This window comes from Myotis lucifugus, unplaced genomic scaffold (genome assembly GCF_000147115.1).
Source record: "Myotis lucifugus unplaced genomic scaffold, Myoluc2.0 scaffold_185, whole genome shotgun sequence".
Classification (NCBI taxonomy): domain Eukaryota; kingdom Metazoa; phylum Chordata; class Mammalia; order Chiroptera; family Vespertilionidae; genus Myotis; species Myotis lucifugus.
The window spans coordinates 1,556,440-1,565,724 of record NW_005871233.1 but is presented as its reverse complement, the minus strand read 5'-3'; the positions used below and the strand labels follow the sequence as shown (position 1 = coordinate 1,565,724).

The following is a 9,285-nucleotide window of genomic DNA, read 5'->3' as shown; positions in this document are numbered from 1 at the left end:
TAAGGAAACCAAGACATCTACAGGCTCTTGTGAGAAATAGAGCAAGGGGTGCCAGAGAGGCTCCTACCCCTGACTTCCACTCATCAGGATTCCTTCTTCCAAAGCCCTGTTATCTGAGGCCTAAGGCCCCAGAAAGAGGCAAGAAGTCAATTTCAGATACCCCCCCAGCTCCGCCTCTTCCCCCCCTCCACCCCACCCAGCCAGCTCAGCTTCCTCTCTGTGAGGAAATACTTTCACTTCCTGCTCCTTCAGGCCTCCCCTCGGAGAACAGGTAGGGGCCCCCAGGGACCCAGCAGCTGGCATGGTTATCCCCCTGTGCCACCTTTGGTATTAAGCAGCTCCCCATCCTGCTCTGCCCAGCACCAACCACCTCCTCCTCCCCTCTCATGGGACCCAGGTGAGCACCTGCCTCCTTCCCCCACCCCTCTTGCCTGCTCCTCCCTGGACAGGGCACCTGCTCTGGTTCCCCCTTCCTAACACCGTGGGCTTCTGGTCAGCGGGCTGGTTGATTTGTTAAGCTGTTTATTATCCATCTTCTCTACCCGCCCCAAGAAGATGGATGCCCCCTGAGAGCAGGCCTATTCTGTCCCCAGGCCACAGGCACCTAATTCTGGGCCTGTACTCAATATTTGTGGGATGCATGGATGCCTGAATGCATGGACCCAGGTCTCCTGCACCTGGGAGTGCTACAGGGGAAATGTTCAAAAATGCCCACTATAGGACTCTGTACCTGGTTAAGAGTTGGGGTCCGATGGACAGATAGAGGGATGTCTATGTGAGAAAGCAAAGATTAAAATAATGGTAGAATCTAGGTAGTGGGCATATGGGAGTTCCCTATAAATTATTTTCTGTTATTTTTTTTAATGTTTGAAATTTTTCATAAAAAAAAAATAATGGGACAATATTTGAGGGCCCTCTGTGGTCTGGGAAGTGTGGAGGAGGGGAAATTGTATAACTTTTGTCTCATGGATCCTAACTAGGCACTGGGTCTTGGCTAGGCTTGTTACTCAACTGGTCCACATTCACACGGCTGCACTGGATATTAAAACCTGAAATATTTCCCTACCATTTGGTAAATGTTTGTCATTTTGAGTCCTCTCCCTCTCCCCCTACCCCAAGACACACTGCCCTTCCTCCTGGCATGCCCAGAGCACACCGCCATCCAGTGGTGAAGAATTCACACCTGGCACAGCAAGGAGCCGTAGGTCCATTCCAATTGGTCAGGGTCTCTGCCATGTTGGTTGTAAATATTTTGAACATAATCCCTGAACTAGAGCAGCCTTGAGCCTTATCTTCCTCCCTGCCAGAGGCCAGGCCATGGCTTGCTGGCCTCCTACATCCTGAGGATGGCTCAGCCAGAGGACCAAGCCTTGGCATGCCCCACCAATGGGGAGAGGTGAGTACTACTGGGGCTGGGGTCTCCATCTCCTGCCCCTGGATTCAGAAACCCCTTCCATCCAATTGGTGCCCCGCACAGGACCCCTTACCCCATCTCTGATCTCTCACCCCCAGGCTTTCCTTTCCTACCCTTGATCCCACCTCAGTGTCCAACTGCCCATCTCTGACCCCTGGTCTCCTGGACCCTGCACTTCCCAGACTGGTCCCATCACAGGAGAATGGAGCAGGTGAGACCTGCTTAGGGGTTCTCAGGGCCCCAGAGCCACTTCTTCGACTGCAGAGGACCTGGGGAGTGTGGCAGATCCCAGAGCTGGATGCCCCAGCTGCAGAAGCCCTTTTGGAGCTGTGGCCACCTGGGGTGAGTATTCATAGCTGGAGACCCTTTCTGACCCTCTCATGACACCCTGGATCAGTTAGGACTCTGCTGGTTGTTAGTGACATACACAAACAGGCCAAACCAAAAAGGCTACTTATTGATTCAAATGACTGAAAAACCCAGAATTTCAGGAACGCCTGGATCCTGAGTATCAGACAACTTATACAGTTCTCTTCATCCTAATTCTTTGCTTTGCTTTAAACTGTGGGGAATTCTGAATGTTTTGGGCTGTAAGTAACAAATGCTCATTCTATAGTAGTTTAAACAAATAAGCATTTATATTTCTTTTTTAAAAATATATTTTTATTGATTTCAGAGAGGAAGAGAGAGGGAAATCATTGATCGACTGCCTCCTGGACACCCCACACTGAGGATTGAGCCTGCAACTCGGGCATGTGCCTTGACCTCCTGGTTCATAGGTTGACGCTCAACCACTGAGCCATGCCAGCCAGGCTATTTCTTTTTGTTGTTGTTGCTATTTTGTTTTATTAATCTTCACTTGGGGATATTTTTCCATTGATTTTTAGAGAGAGTGAAAGGGAGGGATGGGGGAGAGAGAGAAAGAGAAACATCTATGTGAGAGAGACACATTGATTGATTGCCTCCCGCACACGCCCCAACCGGGGATCTAACTCACAGCCTAAGTGTGCGCCCTTGACTTGGAATCGAACCCACGACACTTCGATGTGTGCACTGATGCTCTAACCAGCCAGGACAGCATTTATCTTTCTAACATAACCAGAAAGGCAACTGCTGGCTCTAGTTCAGCACCTTAAGTGGCATCAAGGGCAGCGTCTGCAGTTCTCTTGGACTTTCCCATAGTTGCCCAGTGGCTGTTCCAGGTCCAAGCACATGTGTGTGTTCCAGGCCAGAAGGGAAGAAAGGAAGCACCAGTTGCATCTGTTTCTTTTATCAGCAAAAGCAATGGCCTTTACATTTGATTCAGAATATATGGATGGGGCCCAGTAGCAATATTTTTTAAAGCTCATCTAGGAATTATACAGCCAGAGACAGGAAACCACTGACTATTATTCATCTTCTATGGCTGTGCATATTAATGCCCTGTACAAAGTTGGGGTTCTGCAAGGAATAGGGGATAGATTTGGATAAGACAACTAACGGGTCTACCATAGCTCCCTCCCTGAGGGAGCTCTCTCCTTATGGTGTCTGAGATGGCTGTCCCTAGCGCAGCACCACACCTCAACAGATTAGCAACTCCATTGTAAAAGGCTTCTTGCCCTGGCCGGTGTGACTAAGTTGGTTGGGTGTTGCCAATGCACCGAAAGGCTGCTGGTTTGATTCCAGATCAGGGCACATGCCCAGGTGGCAGGCTTAATCCCCAAGTGTGTGGGAGGGGGGGGGGGGGGATTAATGTTACACTCCCACATTAGTTTCTCTCTCTCTCCCTCTCCCTTCCTCTCTGTAAAAATCAATAAACTATTAAAAAAAAAAAAAAAAAAAGGCCTCTTCCCAAAGAGCTTTAACAAAATTCCTGTGGAAGATTCCCATTGGCTGAGCTTGGGTCACATGCCCATCTCTGAACTACTCACAGTGGTCAGAGAGCACTGTCATCCTATTGGCTAGCTCAGATCATGGACTCACTCTGAGGACTTGTGGGGAGTCAGCCCACCCACACTGACTGAGAAGAAGTGGGGATCTTTAGAGGAAACTTGGAGTGTGGAGCCCTAAATAAGGGAAGTAGATGCTAGGCAGGCAAAAGTAACACATCTGCACAAATCCTCTTCATGCTGACCTTTTTCTCCTCCCCACAGAGTTTTCTGGTCACAGGACATGAACCCAGCCAGGTCCTGGTGTTGAGAACAGGACCTTCACCAGGGGAAGTCAACACCTACCAGATCCAGAAGCTTCCTGGAGGTGAGGTGCCTACCCCCGAGTTTGTAGTCAATAGCAAATTTATCATCAAGAATGGCCACCTTTACTTCCAAAATATCTCCCAAATCTCCCCAGTGCTCTCGGCCTTCATCACCCTAGTCTGAGCCATCATCACCTTTTTCTCAGACAATTTCAGTAGCCTCCTCTCTGGTATCCCCCTGCCTACCCTTTCCTTCCTGCAATCCAATCTGGGCACAGCAGCCAAAGTAGTATTTCAGTCCACCAGATGTTATATATTTCTGTTTTAAACTCTTAAAGGATATGCAATATCCTTAGTTAAAAATGTAAACTCATCATGGGTTATAAGGTGTTTCAGTACCAACCTGCCCACCTCTCCATCTGCCGCCTTTGTTCACTCTGCTCCAGCCACACTGTACTCTCCTCTGTTCCTCGGGCACACTAGATGAGTCCTAGCCTCAGGGCCTTTGCATTTGTTTACCCCAAATTAATGCTCTTCTTTGAATGATTGATTTATTTCCATCCTTCAGCCCTCTGTGGAAATGTAACCTTCCTTGATCGCCAGAGTTAAGAAAGCTCTAGTCATTTTCAATTACTCTATTTTGTTTATAGCACTCAATATAATATACTTCACTTATCTTTATTTTTCTACTCATTTATTTTCTGTCTTCCTCTACTGAAAGGTAAGCCATAGGAAGGCAGTGATTATGTCTGCTTTTTGACAACTGTATCCCCAGTATCTGGGAATGAAAAGGTGTTCAATAAATACTTATATGTCCAATGAATGAATATTTGGTGGCATAAGTGAGATGCAAGCCTAAAGATGCAGGAAAATATGGAGACTCCAAGGAGTAGAAATTCCCCCGTTCTGAAGGTTCTTGGGGGTTCAGGACTTGGGAAGAGAGAGTCCCAGGGAAGAGGAGGCTGCCACCCCTCATGTTTTCTAACTTGTCCCTCCTGGCCCCCTTCCCTAGGTGTGTCTCTGGAATCCTCTCACCTCTGCATGCCAGACCTGCCCCATCTCCTGGCCTTCCTGTCAGCCAGCAGGTACAAGTTACCCATCAAAAGGGCTAAGGGGGATCCTTCCTTAAAACACCTACCCACATTGTAGCTCCTACTTCTCTTTCCTCAGGGATGTTTTGCCCAGAACACTGCTCTTGCCCCCTCCCACTCTAGGGTCTGGAGAACAACACACAGGTGAGGCATGGTTCTCTAAGGGAGGGAGAGACCAACTTTCTGCCTACTTGGTCCCAGAGGATGGCAATTGGCAGACCAACTACTAGGTTTGAGGGAGGGTAAGGAAGGACATCTGAGAGAGCTGGAGGCGGGACTCCTGGGCCTGAATAAGGATGAGCCAAGGCCAAACCACAGCTCTTTCAGTAATAAGGCTGGGGACTAAGTCTCCTGATGCACTGAAGGGACCAGGGTTGGCCCCTTGGACATCAGGGACACCTCACTTCTGCTGGCCCTCAGATACTCTGCAGAATGGCAGTGTCCAACTCAACACCTCAGAGAGGATGATCTCTGTGGTGAACAAGCTCTACCTGGAGACCCACAGAGGGCAAGGGATGATATCTCCCCCAGAGACAGCTCCAGAGACTACCAAGATAAGTGATCCAGGTTAGCTGGGCAGGGCCCTGGGTCCTGGAGATGAGGAAGCTGCTGCTGCGGTTCCGTGGGACCAACCCTGTTTTCACATTCAGCCCCCAGGAACACCGCCCCTCATCGAGTCTCTTGGGTGGAAGGCCCGCTCAGCCCAGAAGTACACCATCCTGGGCCAGCTCTGGCCAGCCTGGGGGAGGAGGAGGACTACCAAGAAGAAGGACCTGGGGATGTGCTTACTAGTCATGTCCAGGCTCTGGCCAGGGCCCGGAGCAGCTATGTGGCCAGGCAGTTCCGAGGCCTTCAGGCACGCCTCACATCAGAAGCTGAGGGCCCCCACAGGCCTGGGGACCCCGCCACCGAGCTGCTCCAGGATGTGCGGCACCTCCTTACTGACCTCCAGGATCACTTAGCAACGGACCCCAATGTCAGGGCTATCTTTGGGAGCAGAGGGCCTGGGGTCCCCCAGAAGAACGAGGATCTTGGTAATAGGAGGACTGGGAGGGGATTTTTAGCCACTCCCTGAACCCACATGGTTCATATATGTACCATCCCTTGGCCCTACATATGTGTTCACACCCAAGTTCTTCCTCTCTATCCCTGTGCAACCTGCTTCCTTTTCCACTCACATGCCCTTTCTATAGGTAGTACCACCTATTCTATTCACCACCCCTCCATCTCACACAGGTGTGACAGCCATGATTCCCGCTCCCACATGCGTATTCACACCCAGGCTTTCTCTTCCACATGTGTTCATACCCACGTCTACACTTGTGGGTGGCCAGAAGTTAGGGAGGGGTGGCGGTAGGCCAGGGTGGGTGGGTGGAGCGAGCGGGTTGGTGCGGGCCAGGGGTTAGCCGAGCGACTCTTCCCTCCGCCCTCGCAGGCCCCGCGGTGGAGGCAGCCTTGTGCCGGGCAGTGCTGGCGCCGCTGATGCCGGCCCTGTGGACACGACTCCGCACGCTCAGGGCCCCAGAGCTGAGGCGACTGCGGAGGCAACAAATAGCCCTGCGGGCGGGGGCTGGGCCTCCCGGAGCTCAGGGGGCTGGGCCTGAGGGACAGGGCCCCGCCCCCACCCTGCGGAGCCGCATCCACTCACGCCTCCGGCACCTCCACGCTGCCTGTGCCCCACGCCGCAAGGTGGCGTTGCTGCTGGCGATGTGCAGGGACATCTACGAGGGCCTGGCTTCGGGTGAGAAACAAGGTAAAGGAGGAGGAGTCTGCATCTACCTGGATGTGGACCGCCCTTGAGGGTTGTAGGAGCCATTTAGGAGGTGCCTGTGTGCATGTCCGGGGCGAGGGTGGCATGTTCTATGTGAGGTGTCTATGCAGGCCTGGAGATCAGGTAAGAGGCGTTTGCACCCCAAGCAAGTGAGGGGCAGCCAGCGCTCGCTGTCCTGGGGATCGGATGGAAGGGGCCTGCACATCCCCATCCAGCTCAGAGCCTGCCCTTGGCGTCCCCAGAGCCCCTGGGCGCAGACGCCTTCCTGCCGGCGCTGACTGAGGAGCTTATCTGGAGTCCGGACATCGGGGAGACACAGCTGGACGTGGAGTTTCTTATGGAGCTCCTGGATCCTGAAGAGCTACTGGGAGAAGGTGAGCCCCCATCCCCAGAAGTCAGGACCCAACAGGGGGGCACCCCAAACAGCCTCACCTGCAACATGAGGAAAGGCTGGCAAACTGCAGGGGCCTTCGGGCCACCAGGAAAGCCGGGAGGGCTGCACCAACCCCTTCTTCTTGCCGCTAGTTGGTTACTACCTGACCACGTGGTTTGGGGCCCTGCACCACATCGCCCACTATCAGCCCGAAGCTGGACGAGCGCCACAGGAGCTCAGTTCCGAGGCCAGTGCCTCCCTGTGCCAGTGGCATCGCAGGCGAACGCTACAAGGACAGGGCCACTCCAGACCCCAGGTGACCGCTGGGTTGGACTGTGGGTAGAGGGGAGGACTGGCCCAATTGCCTTTCTGATCCAGGTTCCTGCCTGTCCCCCCAGGCTGATCTGCCCTTTGAAGAACCTTGGGAAATACAGACTGGGCCAAGAGACCAATGATGAATAGGGATCTCAAACCTTTCTGCTCTTCAAGCAAGACGCAGAGGCACCTGTTGTTCAGGAGCAGCAAGGAAGAGGAGGTCCCAGGAAAAGGGAATGGCTTACCTTGGGGTCTTTGCATTGGCTGTTCCTGCTTCCTGGAATGCCCTTCCCTAATATCCACACTGTCCCTTCCCTCCCTTCCTTCAGATCTTGAGGCAGATTTCACAGTCTCAGGGAGGTTCTCTCAGACACAACTGTCTGCAACTATAACTCCTCTCCCTTGACCTCCCTGTGGAAGGCAGAATAAGGCACCCCCCACCTCCTCCAATGTCCTCTTCCTAGTACCCAGAATCTGTGACTATGTTACTTTACATGGTAAAATGGATGTTATAGATGCGATTAAAGATTTTAAGGTGGGGAAGTTATCCTGGAATCTAGTGGGTCCAATATCATCACAAGGGTCCTTATAAGAGGGAGGCAGGAGGTTCAGAGTCAGAGGAAGAGATGTGATGATGCAAGCAGAGGTTGGAGTAAAGGCCAGGAGCTAAAGAAAGCAGGCACCCTCTAGAAGTTGAAAAAGACAAGGAGTGGATGTTCCCCTGGAACCTCCAGCAGAAATTCACCCTTTGATTTTAGACCCCTAAGATCTAGTTTGGACTTCTGACCTTCAGAACTGCAAGATAATAAATTGGTGTAGATTTTGTTAAGCCACTAAGTTTGTGGTAATTTGTTACAGCATCAGCAGGAAACTAATACACCCTACCCTGATCTGAAATTGAACCTCCTGGTTCATAGGTAGATGCTCAACCACTGGGTTGCGGGCTCAATCCCCAGTAGGGGGCGTGCAGGAGGCAGCCAATCAATGATTCTCTCATCATTGATGTTTTTATCTCTCTCCCTCTCGCTTCCTCTCTGAAATCAATAAAACTACATATATATATATATATATATATTATTTATTTATTTTTAAAGGGCAGGTAAATGGGAGGCTGTCAGATCCTATATGTCCTTGTTAAAAAGTATTCTGGATCTTTTCTAATTTTTGAGCCACCACGATCTGAGTCTTTTTGTCTTGACTTTTGTTTTTTTTACATCTAATGTACATTTACATACCAGGAACAAAAGTAACAGTATTAAACCAGTAACACTGATTAGGAAAAGAAAATGTCTTATATTAGACAAGGAAGGACCTGAAGAGGAACAAGTATCTACTATTATCCAGAAGTTCCAATTTTTCTACTGGGCAGTTAATTTCATCCATTCCTATATTTAGACAATATTCATCTAAAATACTCATCTAGATTAGATCTATATATAATTCTACCAGGGGAATTATTAGGGAGTGTTCTTGGAGAGGTTTGTACAAGAGAGGTCCTTTATAATAGATAAAGCCTGAAAAATGTACCAAAGCTTATATTGATAGTAAAAGACCACTAGTGTGGCCAACAAAATTTCATTATCATAGCTGATAATCAGAATATCATTGTCTAGTAGGTGAGAAAGATTAGCAGGTACCCAAGTTAAATTTTTCATGTCTATTAAGGAGAGAGGTCTGGGGAGACAGATATTGTTTTCATTAGGGTACAATAAGGAGGATAAAATATACCTCCTCGCGCGATTTCATCACGCCCTGGGCCTCTAGTAACAATATAAAAAAATCATTTTATGCCGAAACCGGTTTGGCTCAGTGGATAGAGCGTCGGCCTGCGGACTGAAAGGTCCTGGGTTCGATTCCGGTCAAGGGCATGTACCTGGGTTGCGGGCACATCCCCAGTAGGAGATGTGCAGGAGGCAGCTGGTCGATGTTTCTCTCTCATCGATGTTTCTAACTCTCTATCTCTCTCCCTTCCTCTCTGTAAAAAATCAATAAAATATATTTAAAAAATCATTTTGTATGCATTCAATCAATAACAATTAGGTGATATAAGAACAAGGTTTGAGCAGCATCAATTTGTGAGCATACAGGCCTTCCTTGTGAAGTCTTGGGATGGCTGTCTACCTCCTCCATAGTTGGTGGCTTCTCATC

At 50.1% G+C, this 9,285-nt stretch overlaps 1 protein-coding gene across 5 annotated transcripts; it reads left to right on the top strand.

Moving 5' to 3' along the window:
• The first annotated feature begins 42 nt into the window (after positions 1-42).
• Positions 43-8,076, top strand: RINL (Ras and Rab interactor like). Of its 5 annotated transcripts, none has more exons than XM_023760530.1 (11): positions 43-397; positions 1,308-1,396; positions 1,597-1,756; positions 3,547-3,649; positions 4,600-4,672; positions 4,758-4,822; positions 5,099-5,245; positions 5,329-5,712; positions 6,114-6,431; positions 6,692-7,138; positions 7,221-8,076. In XM_023760530.1, the coding sequence occupies exons 2-11, from the start codon at positions 1,347-1,349 to the stop codon at positions 7,223-7,225; spliced, it is 1,752 nt and encodes a 583-aa protein (XP_023616298.1). In that variant the 5' UTR covers positions 43-397; positions 1,308-1,346; the 3' UTR covers positions 7,226-8,076. The 5 variants fall into 5 exon arrangements, with proteins under 5 accessions (XP_023616298.1, XP_023616297.1, XP_023616296.1 ...); XM_023760529.1 differs by having other exon boundaries at positions 1,513-1,756; XM_023760528.1 differs by having other exon boundaries at positions 1,120-1,396; positions 1,513-1,756.
• The last annotated feature ends 1,209 nt before the right edge of the window (positions 8,077-9,285 follow it).

Coding starts and splice junctions, on each gene's coding strand:
- RINL (XM_023760529.1), top strand. CDS start 1,347: ATGGCTCAGCCAGAGGACCAAGCCTTGGCATGCCCCACCAATGGGGAG. Junction 1,397..1,512: donor TGCCCCACCAATGGGGAGAG/GTGAGTACTACT, acceptor TCTCACCCCCAG/GCTTTCCTTTCCTACCCTTG. Junction 4,823..5,098: donor GTCTGGAGAACAACACACAG/GTGAGGCATGGT, acceptor GCTGGCCCTCAG/ATACTCTGCAGAATGGCAGT.